This window comes from Agelaius phoeniceus, chromosome 3, assembly GCF_051311805.1.
Source record: "Agelaius phoeniceus isolate bAgePho1 chromosome 3, bAgePho1.hap1, whole genome shotgun sequence".
NCBI classification, from domain to species: Eukaryota; Metazoa; Chordata; class Aves; order Passeriformes; family Icteridae; genus Agelaius; species Agelaius phoeniceus.
The window spans coordinates 112,823,942-112,840,991 of NC_135267.1; the positions used below are offsets into that span (position 1 = coordinate 112,823,942).

Genomic DNA, 17,050 nt, shown 5'->3' on the forward strand with positions numbered 1-17,050 from the left:
AATGGGATTTCATGCTGGCAAAACTCTGTGCTTGGTTGGAGCTCTTGTTGACAGTGATGGGCTTTGGGGTTCCTCCTGCAGCCCCCCTCCTGTGGCACAGGTATTCCTTGGAATAGGGGCAGAGGATCCTGAGCAGCAGGCTGAACCTGTGGGGGCAGCTCAAGTGGGATTCCCACTCGATGGAACCAGAGTGTCTGGCATGTGCTTGGGAGGCTGGAGGCACCTGGAAAATGGATCAGCTGAAAGAACATCTCTTCATGGCAGTTGGGAAGGGAAAACATGGAGGACTTGAGTGGGGAAAAGTCCAAGTGTAGCCCACGGTGGATAGGAGCAGGAGAATTTTATTGTGGTCAAGTACAGCTGGCAGTTCAGGGAGAGGATTAGCAGTAAGAACAAAGGAACAGTGTTTGATTTAACCATTTGAGCAGCAACTTTTATACAGGACTAAGAGCAGAAAATAATCCTTGGGCTGGGCCTCTGGCATTGGCAGGGAAATGCCAAGGGAGCTGGCTGGGACAGTGACGTGGGACAGGTTCTGCAGCTGCCTGTGCAGAGCCAGCTACAGCCCTGTGATCTGCCAGTGCTGGCATTAACTACTTCAATTTTCCTCTCAAGAACTAGAAATCTTCTTTAATACTACATAATTCTAAAATTGCAGAACTGGAGGGAGGAAGGGCCCATTAAGTGAGGCAGCCTCCTCTGCCCGCAGGGGGGTTGTTCAGGAGGAACTTTGTGATTGAAAACTAGGGATTCAACCAATTACTCATCTAATAGTTTCAGTTCATCCACCTCTGCCTCTGAGATCTGCCGTCTCATCTTTCTTTGTAAGCAGCATGAATGGATTATCAAGTTTCATTCTCAAATCATCTGCAAGGCAGATTTTATGCAGAGTCTTTGTATCTCTAAGCGAATTGGGGAATGTGAGTCTCTTGCTACACTGCGGTTGAATATTCTTAGGGAAGTTGTATAAGCAGCCCAAGCCTAATTCCTGTGAGGGGTTTAGCTCACGACCTCCAGCCGGAGTAAGGAGCTGCCCCCAGGCTCGGTGCGAGCTGCGCTGAGCCGGGGCGGCGCTGCCCGCCGGTGATGTAATGTGTGTGACCTCCCGCCAGCCGCGCTGCTGGAGGCACCGGCGCCTGCGTTTGTGCCTCCATTCGCGGCGGTCACCGGCCGGGAGGGCCGGGACGCTGCCGCAGGTGTGTCCGTCCCTCGGGTGTGTCCGTCCGTCCGTCCCTCGGGTGTGTCCATCCGTCCCGGCGGCCGCCCCGGGATGGTCCCGGCAGCGCTGGCGGGCATCGGCCGGCAGGGGGCGCCCGCCAGCCGCGCGGGGCCCGCGCCGCCCCCGCCCGCACGTGGCGCGCGCCCCGCTGAAAAGCCGCGAGCGGCCCCGCGCCCGCCACTGGCGCCGGCAGCGCCCGCTCCGCTCCGTCCCTCCCGCTCATCCCCGCTGCTCATCCCCGCTGCTCGTTCCCGCTCCGCCGCTGCCGCCCGGCCCGCTCTGCCCACCGCCATGGTGCGCGGCATCGGCACTTCGCATCCTCCCCTGCATCCCGCAGCCCGGGGGCGGCGGGTACCGTGAGAGCCACCGCGCATCCCTGGCGCTGCGGCGAGGAGCGGGCGCACGCAGCTGGCGCTGACCTGTTGCAAGAGCCGGGCTTGACTCGGGGATCTTTTTGTCTAGGTCTTTTTTCTATTTTTTTTTTTTTTATCTTCTCGACGGGGGAAGTTTGCTCCCCAGCCTGTGGCCCGGCTTCCTCCACACCCTTTCCTCCTCCTTTTCCTCCTTTTTTCCAGAATCCGCTGCCTGGGGCCAGAAGAGGTCTCCCTCGTTCCCCCCGGCCCAGCGCTGGAGCTGGGGGCACCCCGCGGGCTCCGGGCTCGCCCTTTCCCCCGGCGGCGGCGGCGGCGGGGCGGCCCCGGGAGCGCGGGGAGGCTCCGCGAGTGCCCCGGGCTGCCGGGCCGCCACCATGTCCAAAGTGGCGGCGGAAAGTTGCGGAGCAGCCCCGGCCGAGGACTTGTCCAAGGTGTCGGACGAGGAGCTGCTGAAGTGGAGCAAGGAGGAGCTGATCCGCAGCCTCCGCCGCGCCGAGGCCGAGAAGATGAGCGCGATGTTGGACCACAGCAACCTCATCCGCGAGGTGAACCGCCGCCTCCAGCTCCACCTCGGCGAGATCCGCGGCTTGAAGGTAGCGGGGTGGGCAGGGTGGGAGCCCTGAAGTTTGTGCGGTGTCTCCCGCCGGGGATGGTCTGGGAGGAGCCGCTTCCGAGAAAAGTGGATGAGGACAGGGCTGAAAAGCGTTTGATTCCGCTTAATAATCAAAGCGCCCGGCTAAGGGATAGGCAGCTATTCATTCGGCAGGCTGTGGGGCACGGCTGGTTTATGCTCTGCCCCGGTATTCTTTTGGGTAGATAAAAACGCTGAAGTCTTGTCAGCTTTGTGTTAGAGTTCCTTCGTTGTGAGTGAGGTTAAATGATCCTGCCTGAAGTGCACAGAAAGAAGGGTTTCTGTAGCTCACGCTGTTTTCTATCACTATTTTCAGACAGACTTGGTCTGTCAGGCAGGCTGGTAGGCTGCTGGAGAGAGCTGGTCGTTTCCAGGATGCAGAGCAGCCTGTGGCAGGTGATGGCAAACCCTTGGGCTCGGGTTTGGGATGGTCAGAACCAATCCCTAATGTCTGAAAAGACATCTGGTAACGCATCTCTGATCAGACCACTCTTAGTCGTGTGCTCCTGCAGGCTGCAGTCAGAGGCAGACCAAGTCTGTAGTGGCTTATCCACTCTTAATTTCGCTCTCTTGGTGGATGAGAAGCTTAGTCCCTAATGCCTCCTTTCTGCTTCTGAGGACTGGGAAGAAAGTGTTGCTATTTACAGAGCAATACCTTGCTTGTGGATTATAGACCTAGAAAGTTGCCTTTGAGTAGGCAGGACTACAGAGCATTTTCTGGCTTACAGCTTTGAGAATTTTCAGGAAATTCCTTCAGTGAGGTGAGGTTGGAGGGAAGCAGAGAAGAGACAGAGATGCAGTGTGGGCTTTTGAATTATTACAGGAAAGTGCATTAGGAGAGAGTTCTTCACTTGTAGAATGGCTTGAAATGACAGAATTATTGAGAAAATGTCTTTGATAATAGCATGGCATGAAATAAATAGCTCGTGGGGAAGATAGATCCTGCCTCCCAAGTTTTTGTGTTCTGCAAAGGATGTGTGTCCCTTTGGTGGTGTCTGAGGGTAAAAACGACCCACCCATGGTAGCATTGAGTAAAACTGAAGTTCATATTTTAAGTGTAACTTCAGTCACAGCAATAGTAACTTTCTCCCAGTTACGTGCAAAAGTATTTCTGCAGCTTCCAGATAAATGACCAAACACACTTCAGGTGGGTAGGACAGAGTCACAAATTCCTCTCTCAATTCCAAACTCCTTAAGTCTTGTTTGACTTCCTCCTTTTGTTCAGATGCCTCAGCTGGAACTTTCAGAAAGAATCTGGGAGAAGGAGGTTTTTTGAGCCCTGTGTTGGTGTCTGGGAATCTCCCTCCTTTGCTCCAGGAGTAAGAATGCCCAGCTGGATGGGTGTCTGCTGCTTCCTCACTGAGGAATTGTGCACTTCCACAACTTTTTTTATTCCACTGTGGGATCATTACAAGCATCTCTTGCTAGCAGAGGTTTTTAAGGATGCCTTAAAGCCTCATTGAGATTCTTTTCCACTGTCAAGTACAGGTTGAAATTGTTAAAATTCCAAGTTATTTGAGGCAAAAATCAGACAAACACAGGCATTCATGCACCTAAATCCAGTGAAGTTACAAAAGCTTCCTTTCCTTAGGAAACTGTGCTGAAATGGTGTTTCCATACGACTGACTTTTTAACAATTTTGGCTAATCTCTGGCTGTAGTGTTGTACATAAGGAATGGATATGTAGATAATGGGAGAAAGATAAATATGGTCACAAGACCAAAATAGAAGAATAAAATACTGAAAATGCTTTTATTCTGCTGTAGTAATGCCCTGAACATTTTTACTTCAGAGCATTTGCTTCAGACTGTTCTTCACTTAGGGAAGGGCATAGAATCATGTACTTCATTTTGTTAAGGGTGAAAGAAAAATCTGTTTAAGCAGATTATTTCATTTCAGAGGGGTTGAAGTGATAACTGACAAGGCTTTTTATGCCAATCAGAAACAAAATCCAACAAACCCCTCTCTTTAAAAAAATCTCTAAAATATCTTTATATGTGACTATGCTTTAGGGGGTATAAATGTTAATAATTAATAATTTAAGAGAGATTACAATTTGTGATGTACCTTGCACTTTTATTTAGCAATAACTCGCAGGTGAATATTTCTCAGGGGAGCGAGATCATCATGAGAGCACTTACAATCTTTGCTCAATTTGGGAGCTAAATTACTCTGATATTTAGCATGAAAATTAATTAAGCACCTGAAACTTCTCTGCTGTATCAGGGATTAGAAATTAGCTCCAAGCTAAGGGAAGTTTTTGCTGGACAGCAGCTTTGCTTGCTCAAAGCATGGGGCTGTTCCAACGTGCCAAATCTACACATGCAATTATTTATGCCTCACTGGAGTGCTTAAACACGAGTCTGCAGTAACAGTTTAACATCAATTCCTTTAGACAGCCCTCTGCCATGATGATCTTTCTTTTAAAGGACATCAACCAGAAGCTGCAGGAAGATAACCAGGAGCTGAGGGACCTCTGCTGCTTCCTGGATGACGACCGGCAGAAGGGCAAGAGGGTGTCCCGCGAGTGGCAGCGGCTGGGCAGGTACAGCGCCAGCGTCATGCACAAGGAGGTGGCCCTGTACCTGCAGAAGCTGAAAGAGCTGGAAGTGAGGCAGGAAGAAGTGGTTAAGGAGAACCTGGAGCTGAAGGAGTTGTGTGTGTTGCTGGATGAGGAGAAGAGTGGAGGAGCAGGCAGCCGGAGCTCCATCGACAGCCAGATCAGCCTGTGCCAGCTGACTGCCACCAGTGCCTACATCAGAGACGTCGGGGACGGCAGCAGCACCTCCAGCACGGGCAGCACAGACAGCCCAGACCATCACAAACACCACCCAAGCACCAGTCCAGAACACCTGCAGAAACCTCGGGGGGAAGGGAGCCCTGAGCACCAGAAACACAGGAGTATCAGCCCGGAGCACCTGCAGAAGCCCAGGAGTTCTGGCAGTCCTGATCACCACCTGAAAGGGCCGAGCCCTGAGCATCACAAAACCATTGTCAAAGTACCTGAACCACAAAAGCACAGCAGCAGCAGCCCAGAAACTATCCCAAAGCACGTTTTGAGTAGTAGTCCTGAACACTTTCAAAAGCAGAGGCCTGGTGGTAGCCCTGAGCACCAAAAGCACAGCGGTGGCAGCCCAGATCACCTGCAGAAGCACACGCCCAGTGGAAGTACAGAGCACCTGCACAAGGTGAGGGGTACGAGCCCAGAGCATCTCAAACAACACTTTGGAGGGAGCCCAGAGCACCTCAAACACCTCAGCGGAGGCAGCAGAGAAGGGACCCTCAGGAGACAAGTGACAGATGAGCTGTCCCCTCACCACAGGAGTTTGTACAACGGAATGAATGGTGGGTCAATGCTTGCAAAAGCTCCCTTTGAAAATTGCTAAGGTAGTTTTGGTGTTATTCCAGCTATTTCTGCAGCAGGAATGATGTTTGGTGTGAAATGAAAGGCAATGAGTCTGGTGTTACCATTATCCCTGTAGCAGGTGATTTCATTGGAGTACATGTTTGTCCATCCAGCAGGTGTGGGGTGGATTAAAGAAGTAGGGGGAAAATGCATTTTGAATGTTGGTGTAGGGTATCAAGGAGAAGATCTCAGCCCTGACCCTGCTCTGTGGTTGGTAGATGTGAACTGTTTGTCCCTAGGTGCATTTGTGTTTGCGTAAGAGAGGAATTGCATTATGTTTCTTGTCCTGCTTATATCTGAGTCAGCAGAGTGGAGGTGAGTGTCTCCAATTTCTTTCCACCTTCCTAATCTGCTTTGTCTGTAGCTTTAAAGATTTTAAAATTTCCTGTTTATTGATTGAAGGCTTCTTTTATCCTTATCCATAAACTTTGGAAAAGACCCCAGATGAGGAGTAGGCTCAATAGAAATGAATCTGATAGCTCCGTTCAAAGCCTTGAGTTTGCATATTTTTAATCATAACAAATTAAAAATTTAGGAAGATCAAGAAGGGGTTTCTTTGCTGTTCTTATTGCTGCCTTTTAGAGAGGTTTCCAATGAACATGCCTAGTTTTTAAGTGCAGTGTGTCCTGACTGATGGAAATAAATGATTTGTCTTAGGAGAGTCACAATGTAAGTATCTTGTTATTTTGAGAGCTACAAAATTCAACTGCTGTGGAAATCACTCCTTTTAGACTTAGCAGAATTCCTATAGCCTGCTACTTTTTATTTCTTCCATGTGCTTTGGGGTGTTCTCATGAAGGCAATTAGTGTCCTAGTTGAAAACCCTTTTCTCAGACCTTTACACTTAGCTTTGAAATCGAGCTCTGCAGAAAGTGATGATTTTGCCTTAGCAAATTGTCTTGGATGGAGCTCCTGTGTTTCCATGTCACCAGCAGCTGTGAGAAGCTGTGTTGGCATCAGTGGAAGTTGCCCCTTGTTGGATCTGCTTGTGAGATGGGTGCTGTCCCTTCAACCTTTCTCACACTGGGCCAGTGACCTGTTGGGATTAACTTGCACAATGCCTTCAGTTAGCCCCTCTCTGCAGGGCCAGATCCACGTTGTTTTCAGTGAAATGTGTATTTTTGACAGGGCTGACCAGCCCCAACATGGTAAGTGTAGAGACTCCTGTTTCTAAAGACCTGGAAATGATTAAGAAGGTGAGTGTGTGACAAATATGTGAAGATGTGCAGCACAGAAGTTATTCAAGGTGGTCTTACACAACTCCCATTAAATGCTGTATTTTTCTCCATTCAGATTTTTGTGTTTACTATTGACCTTCTGTAAGCAGCACAAAGTATGGAACCAGACTTCCTAAAAATGACTTGTTTCTTGCACCCATGATGTTCATCAGTCCACCACAGTTAATGCAGGAAGGTGATCCAAGGTTTTAAGTATTTATTTTTAAAATTCACTTACAGGGGAAGGAAGATATGGGCTTTCTGCTACCAGCACTGTAGGCTCTCTGTTTGTTTTGGGGATTTTTTCCCCCAAGTCGCCTTGTTAAGAACCGTTTCCCTAACAGTGCAGTGAAAGCAGTTGTTACTTTACTCCTGAGTTGACTGGCATCCATTGTGCAGCATATTTCAGCTGTCAAAAGATTGGACTCAGGCCACAAGGTGCTGGAGAGGGCAGCTGGTGCTCTGGGAGGCTCTTTATTGACTTTAATCAGAGCTTTGCCTGCCCTGTGCTTTATAGAAGCACTTCTACAGAAAAGTCCTCTTTGGTTTGACAACTTCTCTCACCAGAAAGTTGTCAAACTTCTCTTCTTTCATATTTATATAATTTGCTGCAAGTTTGAGGTTTAATTCTGACATCTGTCTGACCTTGATCAAACTTGGTAAGACTCTTGACAGCTCTGCTATGAAGAAAAAGCTTTAAACTTCAGGGAAATACTTGGTCTTCACAGCAAGGCTGGATCCTTCTGGGTATTTTGTGTTCTGATTTTGTCAGCTACTGTAAAGTTGTGGGAAACAGTTAATAAGGAAGTGCTAGAAGAGTTGGTCATTATAAATTGTTATTGTTGTGAAAATAATGTGTAGATCTGAATTTGGATGTTCTGTGTGTACCTGACCCTGCCAGCTGAGTGTAGGCAATAAAAATCCTGATCTTCATGTAAGGAAGGCTGAAATTGTGACAATGGGAGTTAGGAAATGGCCTGGAAAGCTGGCCCTAAATTCTGCTGAGCAATACAAAAGGACAATATTGGGTTGTGATCCCAAAGCCATGCAGTACATACAGTATTATATCTCATTGGTGCAATCCAGTTTGTTTTCAAATTTGGAATATCTCTAGCTGGCAGACGTTTGCACATCTGGGTCATGAGTTCTAAACTTTGTGTAGTTCTTGTGGGCTGTCATGTGAGCAGCAAGAGTGAAGTGCTGCTTGCCCTAAATGATAAACAGCAGAGACAAACATGTTTTGATATTGAAAGGAGTAAAAGAAAATATTTTGACTACGTATCCAGAATTTACCAGAGTCAGTACAAGCCTGTCCCATCTTCCTTGCTCTGAGCTGGGCTCTGGATCATGTCTGAGAGGAGAAGTTATTCCTTTGCATGTCAAACCTCATTCCAAAGGTGCTGTACTCTCTACCTGGAACTGCTGTTCCTGATTGGAAGCGTGTTTAGGAGCAGCCTGGCTATTCCTGGAGAAGCAGGAGCTTCTGGCAGCTCCCATTTGGGTGGATCTGCAGTGCTGTCAGCAGCTGGTGAGCACAGGGAAGGGGTGGATTGCACAGGGGCTGTGGCCTCTCCCAGAGCTGGGGCTGGAGGTGAAGAGGGCTGGGGTGGATCAGAGGCTCTGCAGGTTCCTTACAGAGTGGGGCTGCAGTGTGACATGGCAGTGCCATCAGAAATGTGATGTGTGCAGCTGGAGCTGCTTTGCAGCATGTGGTTATGCATTAATCATTGGCCTTCAGGCATGTTTTCAGCTATGGGGGAACTTACCTCAGCCTCTCGCTCACAGGCACAGCTGGAGGAATAAAGGATGAGGTGATAACATTTCCTTTCATAATTCTTCTCATCTTCTATGCTCAAAGGTTTGATCTTGGTATTTTTTCTTGTATGACATGTCAGCTTTCATTTATAAGATTTATAAGGCTTTAAAAATAACCTCTGCTTCATGGTTCTCCTACATATTTTCCTGAAATGAGTGTCCTTAGACTTTGGAGTGACAGAAAATGGGATGGGAGAGCTAAATTTGGCCTGGTGCCTGTTAATTGAAAACACATGTATTTAATTCTAGAGGTTTTAACCAAATAAAACATGATAACAATCTTTTGCTGTAATCACACCTAAATGTTCTGGTAATGAGAACAGAAGTATTTGGGATAGAAAGACTGCTGAAATTAGATGAGAAAATACCAGCAGTAAAAACATTTTGAGAAGAGAAGAGAGCATTAATAGACCCTAGAAGAACACTTGACAGTTTAGCTCTGACACAGATATCTGGGGTGTAAGTGCCTCTATAAATTGATCTGCTTTCAGCATTTGCAGTCTGAGTGTTGGTTTTTTAATCTAAGTGATTTATTTTCAACTTTCTATTTTAAGAAGTCCTTTGTTTTACTCTGAGCTTTGACTTTTGTGTGAAAGGAAGGTATCCAAAGGCTTTCATGTGTGCTTCTTGCTTCCTGCTGAGGTTATTAATGAAGAGAAGTCAAAGTGCTGACTAACACCTCCTGTACTGCTGGAGGTGTGAGGGCTCTTACAGAACAAATGCAGCATCACCTCTCCTTGAGCAAAGGTGTTTGGAGGCTAAACAGAGACTCAGCATAAATTTTGGACTCTTTCTCTTATAAACTCACCTGTGAGAAGGAATATTAAATTAGAAAACACTGCACTGAGTAAAAAGGGTAAACTGCAGTGTGACTCCAGAGGGGAAAAAACTCCTAACAACGTTGGTGAGTTAACTGATACCCTCTCTGTGCAAACAGCTCCCCTTTGCTGGCTGAAGAGTGGCATGATGTCATGTTTCCATCACTGTTTTCTTACACTTCATGCTTCCTAAAGTTGAAATGCAAATAATCTGCCTGTCATCAATGGCACTGCACACACTCTGTGTGTGATTTGACCTGTCCTGGTGGCACCCAGCACTGCACAGCTGGGAGCCTGGGGCAGCACTCCTTACTTTTCAGAGTGAAACCAGAGGCTACAAGGGTCAGTAGAATTTTTTTTCCTTGTGTCATGTTTATTTCAGGTATTTAATTTAGAAGTGTAGAGCTCTGAAGCTTTGTCAATCAGAGTCTTTCAATTGAGCTCTGTAGGTTTGATGTCAAACTTGTAAATTGGTTCTGGCTGTTACACACTGTAAGAGAACTGGGGCATGAGTTGTGAATATGGATGTGACTACAGCACGCTGCATTTATTACCCAACTCCTTTTTTTGGGAGTGATTTATCATGTTGAAAATGTGTTTTGTAGTATCAAAACAATGAACCTACTAGAGAGCCACGTTGTAGGACTTTTGGGAGAGGTTTACAATTCCATGCCCTTAACTTCCCTGACATAACTGCATTTGATGTGAATGTTTTAGTGTGCAGTGGATCATCCTTCCAGCAAAACTCTGGCTGTGTTACTGGCAGAGTGATGCCTCTCCTTATGGAGAGTGGCCTGGTGTGACCGTGTTCACAGGGGTCCCAGGATGAGGGAAGAGATGAGGATCTGACTCCATGTTTCAGAAGGCTGATTTATTATTTTATGATATATATTTATTAAAAGAAAATTATATACTAAAACTATACTAAAAGAATAGAAGAAAGGATTTAATCGGAAGGCTGGCTAAGAATAGAAAGAGAAAAGAATGATAACAAAGGTTTGTGTCTTGGACAGAGTGTCCGAGCCAGCTGACTGTGATTGGCCATTAATTATAAACAAGCACATGAGACCAATCCCAGATGCACCTGTTGCATTCCACAGCAGCAGATAACCATTGCTTACAGTTTGTTCCTGAGGCCTCTCAGCTTCTCAGGAGGACAAATCCTAAGGAAAGGATTCTTCAGAAAATATCATGGCTACAGCCTGGTTCCACAGGTTGTCTGCATGTTCAGCACTGATTCCTGCCCAGCTCAGAGGCTGATCCCAGGTGCTGGGGGCAGGCCTTGCTCTTGGGTGCTGTGGCACTGCTGGCTGCAGTGGGATGTGCAGGGAGACTGAGAACACCCCAGCACCTTCTGGGAAATCACTGCTCCCAAGTTTTATTGGCTTTTCCTTTCTCCCAGGAGGCTCTGTTTTGCACTGAGGACTTAATGCTGATTCAGCTGTTCTTGGATGGAACAGAACAGAGCCATTCCCTTTAAGCCATGTCCAGTGTACCTGGTCTCTCTGGGAGCAGGGTCCCTGTCAGCCCATGAAGTGGGAGGGGGTCGGTGCTGGCAGGGATTTGGGAGCCAAGCCCCGTGCGGTGACTCCCTGCAGCCCCGGGAGCAGTGCCCGTCTCTCCCGAGCGGGACGGAGGGGAGGAGCGGCGCTGGCTCCGTGACTGGGGACGTGTGGCCATGTCTCGTGTCTGGAGTGTCCCCTGGCACGTCCCTGGCCCCGGGGCTCCGGGAGGGAAGGGCGGCTGATCCATCCCAGCGTGTCCCCACAAACACCCTGCGAGCCAGCCCTGCTCCCACCCCCTGACTGTGGTAGTCGTACACCTGGCGTGGAGCTGGCAATTAATCTTTCTTCTGTTTTCTTTATTTCGCTGGGCATTTCTGAGAAACAATGTCTTTTCTGAGTGGTGAGTGGGAGTTTGTTTTGGTGCATACAGGAAACAGCAGAGCAGATTATTTCTTTTTCATGGTGATTGGGTCAAGGTCTGAGCCACTTGCCTTTACCTCAGAGAGCTTGGCAGGAGTTTGCACGGCTGTTGGTGTTGTCTGCCTGAAATAAGTGGGCACGTCTGTGTGTTATTCTATTCTTTTAGTGCCAGAATGGCAAATTCTCACATTAAAGCCTTGTCTGAGTCCTTGCATAGAGAGAGTACCCTTAACCTGAGCTCAGGACCTCGTGTATCAGTTCTTCACACAGCTTTTGGAGTTAGTGTTGTGAGTTTAGAACAGTCAAATATGGGTTTAGAAATATTAGCGATTAAATTGTAAAATTCTCTGAACTATGGCACTTCAAATACAGTCAGTATATTACAGTAATTTTTGGTGAGTGCTGCTTGTTTAAAACATTCAGCCTTGTAGTGTATATTATGCTTTCCAGTCAGAATGTCCTGTCCCTTCTGTTCACCTATTTAATGTTTTTTATTTATTTATTTTTAAGCTTTCTTATGAAGTGAACAGTGGAGAGTTGTGCAGGGCTTGGAGCTGAATGGGTTAAGAGTTAGGGAGGAGCGTGGCAGGCAGGGTAGTGTGGGGTTCACATTTTGTACTGCCACACGCACAAAGGGCAGGGATGTTGACAGGAGTAAGGGACAGCAAGGCATTCCAAATTACAGGGTATTTAATGAGCTATAATAAAGCCTTGTGTACATAAGAAAATGACTGGCAATGAAAATTCATTGGCTTCTGAGCTAGTAAGTTATGTCTTAATTAGTAAACTGAAGCACAGCTTATCTTGGGTCATATTGTCATGGGCAGAGATATATAGTTACTGAGGGAGCACTGAGAATTATCTTCAAGTCATGATCTTGATGTAAATCTTGTCTGCCTGGGCTTCTTCACTGGTTCAAGGGTGGTCTCTGTGAGGAGAATCAGCAAGGACTGAAACACAGCTTTGAATTTTCTCATTGCAGAAAGCAGTACAATAATTGTTTGAGAGGGAATGAGTTATACTAGTGTAACATGGGGGGTGAAGGGCATCAACTAAAATTGCCTTTAGAAAAACAAGCAGTAATGATATTACTCTGTGCTTATTTTGTGGACTTGGACATTTATTTTTTAAGTGTTTTTAATTCTGCAAGGCACACAGAGGAGGGCCAGGATTGTAATCTGTGTCCATGAGCATTTGGTATGCAGCATAGAAGTGTGTGCAAATTTATTGATTGTGAATGGGAAAGCTGCTATCTTGAGCTAGGCTGTCTTAAAAGATGAACAGTTCTGTGAAGGCTGTGAATAACAAATAGTCTTAGTGCTACTCCTCATTTCTGCTATAAAATTTTGGGCATATTTGCATTGTTTCTGTAACATTCATGGGGAGTGAAGAAGGCAGCAGCTCTGGACCTGTGTAGCTCAGCAAGGACATGCTTCTTCTACCCTTTATTTTTTATTTGCATGATTCTGTGGAGTTTACTGGTTTGTAAAAGTCCATATAATAAATGGAGTGGGTATTTGGACCAGTGAAACAGCAGTTCAAGCATTGTCAAGAGTAAAAGATGTGTCAGAGCTGAAAAAGCACAGTGAGCCATGTGGCAGCCACGATATGGAATGTCTCCTAAAGGTCTCCAATTTGGTACTTCCTCAAGGTTGCATAAATTATTCCAGGGCCTTTATGCCTGTAATATTAAACACCTCTAATCTGATCAGTAGTGAGATAGCTCCTCCAAATGTGTCACCTCAAAACTCACTGGATTTCTTTCAGTGCATCTCTCTAAGCTCCTGTGAGCTGTGAAAATTTGCCTTGATCAACAGTGGAGCCTGTACCTGTGACTTGGATTCAAAGGAAAATATCAGTGCTTTCTACCAAGGGTGCAAGGCTGATTCATCACTCTGTGATAAGCTCCCATTTAGGCCAAGTGCAGCTAAGCCTGGAGAAAAGCATTGATTCCTGGCCCACATCCCCTCCTGGCTCCTGAGCCTGTCTTTGGTTTACAATGAACAAACTTTAATGATGTTCAAAATCCATCTGATGACTTTTGTGGTCAGCAAACATTGCTGAGGACATTAAGATGAGCCTCTAAAAATCGTGTTGGATTATGAGAAACAAAAAGAACATTCCACTGGAGGCAGATGAATATATCAAGCACAACCACATGACTGCTGTGAGGCAGAACCTGCAAATTGACTCAGATCCTTCCAAGGATTTGAGCACTTCACTCCTTGCACTGAAATGGGATGCCCAGACAGGACATGCTGTTTAAATATCCCTGCTCATGCAGTGCCCTGAATGAAGTCACTTGTCTGTCACTGTCATCCACCTTGTTTGTTCGGGTCCATTTTAGAAATTTATATAACCTGAAGTTAAATTTTGAATTTTAGGTTTTTGCAGTGTCACTAAGTCGAAAAAGAAAACATGAAAAGAAATCATTCCAGCAACGATTTTTTCCTAATCAGATCTCCAACCACTGAGACCAAAGGCTCTTCAGTGTAGATAGCAAATCTGTCTCCTCCAGGTACAGCTGCTGAGAACTCTTTGATTCATTCCTGTTGTTGGAACTTGATGCCTGGCCTGTCCTCCAGCCCATACTGCTGAAGGCTACATTGTGACCACTTCTAACCACAGCATGTGCACAGATTTTGGAGAAAAGATCCTGAGTTTTTATTAAAACAAATCCTATTTTCAGTGTGAAGACATTGGGATTTTATGTGTTTTAGTTTCTCCATGAACCATAATCAAATGCTAAAGTTTTTTTCACTTTTGGGTGGACTAGAATGTTCTGTTCAGCCTGGATTGCTGCATTGGCCAAGAGCATGGAAGTGACTGATCAGACTGTCTTGGAAGCACACATCCCAGAGTTTTGTGCTGTCAAGCCACTCCATCATCCTGGATTTGTCAAGAATGAGTTGAGCAGTGTTGATGCCTTGTATTGATTGCAGTATTGCAAGTACAGTCAGTTGTATCCATGGAATCCTGAAAAGGTGGCTGGGGACCTCCAAAAGGAGATATAGCACAAAAGGACTTGCATGAGCCACTTTCTACAGCAATGCAAATTCCAGTGTATTTACTTATCAGCTGCCACCTGAAATGTGTCCTTCAGGCACTGGAGTCAGTTTCCTGAGCAACATATTCTATGCCAGCTTTCCTGTTTCGTGGTGTTTTTTATTTTATTCATTTTTCTTAACTAAGAAAACCTGACAGTTGATTCCAGTGTCACTTTGGAAAATGGATATTTGAAGGATTGCTGAAGAATGTTTGAATGAGAAACAATTTCTATTGGTGTTGAGAGCAAAATACTGCTGAATTTATCACTGTAAAGATCTATAGTTTGAATGTAGCAAACCTTGGCTGTATCTGCTTTGTGCTCAGTAGAGCTGCACTTGGCACATGTATTTTTAAGTCAGTTGATGTTAGATATTAATCCTGCATGTCACTTAAGGATTTTTGAGTATTCCTTGTCCTTGTTGCAGGGAAAACATGATCTTGACTGCAAAGATGCAGTCAGGTGCTGCTTGTTCTCAAATTTAACACTTTAGGTACTTTTAATACCTTCCCAGTTTTGTTAGATTTTGATTTATTTGTTTATGCAGTGCTGCTCAGAAACCCATAATGATGCACAGGAAGCAAAGAGGCTCTGGAAAATCTTGGGCAACAATCTGTTGTGAAAGATACAAGCTACTAGAAGGTTTTTACTCTCTGGAATGAGAAAAATCCAGATAGAATTTGCATTTTGTTTATTAGGAAATGCTGCTCCCCAGGGAAGCAGGAGCACTTTCACACCAGACACTGAGGCACTCTGGTCTGTGGCTTTGCTCATCAGGTGTCAGGAGAGTTGGCTGCTGCCTGAGCCAGCTGCTTGATTTGCATCTCAGCTCATGGAACTGCTGCTATGGGGCCCAAGTGCCAAATTTGTGTCCCATCGTGTCTGTACAAGCACAGTGGGAAGGGTTCCTCAGGAGAGTTTCTTCACTGCTCCACAAGTCCCATCAGCAGAGCACAGTCTCAGGTCAGCCACACCCAGAGACATCTGTTGTAAACATAGAGATAAAAACCACAGATTTCTCTGTTTAATGGTGTAGATCAGAAGTGGCTCTTTGCCTTGCAGATGGCAGGTACAGTTCTGTTTCTGAGCACCAACCCTTCAGGATTCAACTTCTAACTGCTCAGCTCAGGCCTGTGGAGAACCAGGGGTGGATGAGATTGTAGACCTTGGCTTGGCATGGTGCTGGTTTGTCACCTGTGCATCTGTCCATGCCCAGCTCCATCTGTGTTTATTCTCCATGCCTGGAGAATGGCTCTGAATTGCTCTGATAGCCTCTAGCCCAGCTGATTGCTTTGCTGACTGTGGGGAGTTGTGTGATTCTGGGGAGAGCTCATCAGACATGGGGGTAATCAGACCTTGCACCCCTTTTTGCTCTGGTTTTGTGAACTTGTGTTTTTATGTATGTGTTGTGCAGAAAACTTCTCCCTCTGAACACAAAGCCAAATGCTGAAAAACCCAAACCCAAGTGTATGTCAGATCTGAAAGGTAGCAAAAGAAATATTCAGTGACATCTCTTTTCATGGATTCACAGCTTATTCTGAGTTGGAAGAGACCCACAAAGATCATTGAGTCCAACTCTTTAGCAAATGGCCTGTGTGGAGATTGGACCCACAGCCCTGGTGTTAGGTGCTGAATTCACCATCAGAGGGAAAGACTGAAAATAACATAGTAACGTACAGGCCAACAGATTAACAACATTGATGCCTCTTCTGGAAATGGCCTTTGCAGTATGTCTGTCCTTTTCAGGCCCAAAATTCTGCTCTGGTTCATGCTGCAGAAGCTTTCTGAATTCCATGGAGTCCTGTGAGCATCTGAAAGGTCCAGAGCAAGTCTGTGGCTCCAGAGGTGGGCTGGAGTACCCAGGGCAGAGGAGGACATTGCTGTTTTCCTTTGCTCCCTTGCTTGCTGAGCAAAGCCAGTGGCAATTCCTGTCCTTGCTCCAACTTTGAAACTGGAGTTTGAGCCTGCAGAGGGTCTGGGAGCAGTGTTGTGTGAGTGAGGAGAGACAGCAGCTCTGCCCAGAGAGCTTGGCAGGATGAACTCACAGAGTGGGGCCCTGCAGAGCTCCTGTGTGTGGGCTGGGACAGCAGTGATGTGTGGAACATTGATTTACCTGTGAGAACGCTCCCCTGGTGGCAGCCCAGTCAGAAAAAATGTCTTTATGGAGGTGAGACCTTGATGTGTATAAAGAGCTGTGGGTTATCCTGAGGAAATGCTTACACCTGTCAGTAGGGCCTGGTTCTGCTTGCAGCTCTTATCCATACTTCTGGAAACAATTTACCAACCACAGAAATATTGTCATCATCACCTGTGTGTTAAGAACCATGAGCTAAACAAAAGACAAGACAGGATTAATCAGCCACCAATTAGTGCAGGTTTCCTGAGGTTTTGCTGCTGATTATGCCATTGCATCATGTCAGTTTTCTAACAGCTTTATTCTTAGATTAGTCTGTTCTCAGCATGGTGTAAAAACTGGGGCTGAAGTTACTCACATGCCTAGAAAACACCTTTATGAGCAATCAGCTCGAGACAAACATTTTCAATGTGTTTCCTTTCAAAATCAACTTTTAAGGCAATGCTTCCTTCCTGAATTTCCTGA

General features: G+C 46.2%; 1 protein-coding gene across 3 annotated transcripts in view; it reads left to right on the top strand.

The window, feature by feature from the left end:
- The first annotated feature begins 1,819 nt into the window (after window positions 1-1,819).
- The window catches only part of CCDC85A (coiled-coil domain containing 85A), a 71,956-nt gene continuing 56,725 nt past the window's right edge, over window positions 1,820-17,050 (top strand). For all 3 annotated transcript variants that reach the window (XM_054630550.2, XM_054630548.2, XM_054630549.2), the window contains exons 1-2: window positions 1,820-2,186; window positions 4,654-5,569. In XM_054630550.2, coding sequence (XP_054486525.2) covers window positions 1,968-2,186; window positions 4,654-5,569 — 1,135 coding nt within the window. In that variant the 5' untranslated portion in view covers window positions 1,820-1,967. The remainder of the gene's footprint in view (window positions 2,187-4,653; window positions 5,570-17,050) is intronic.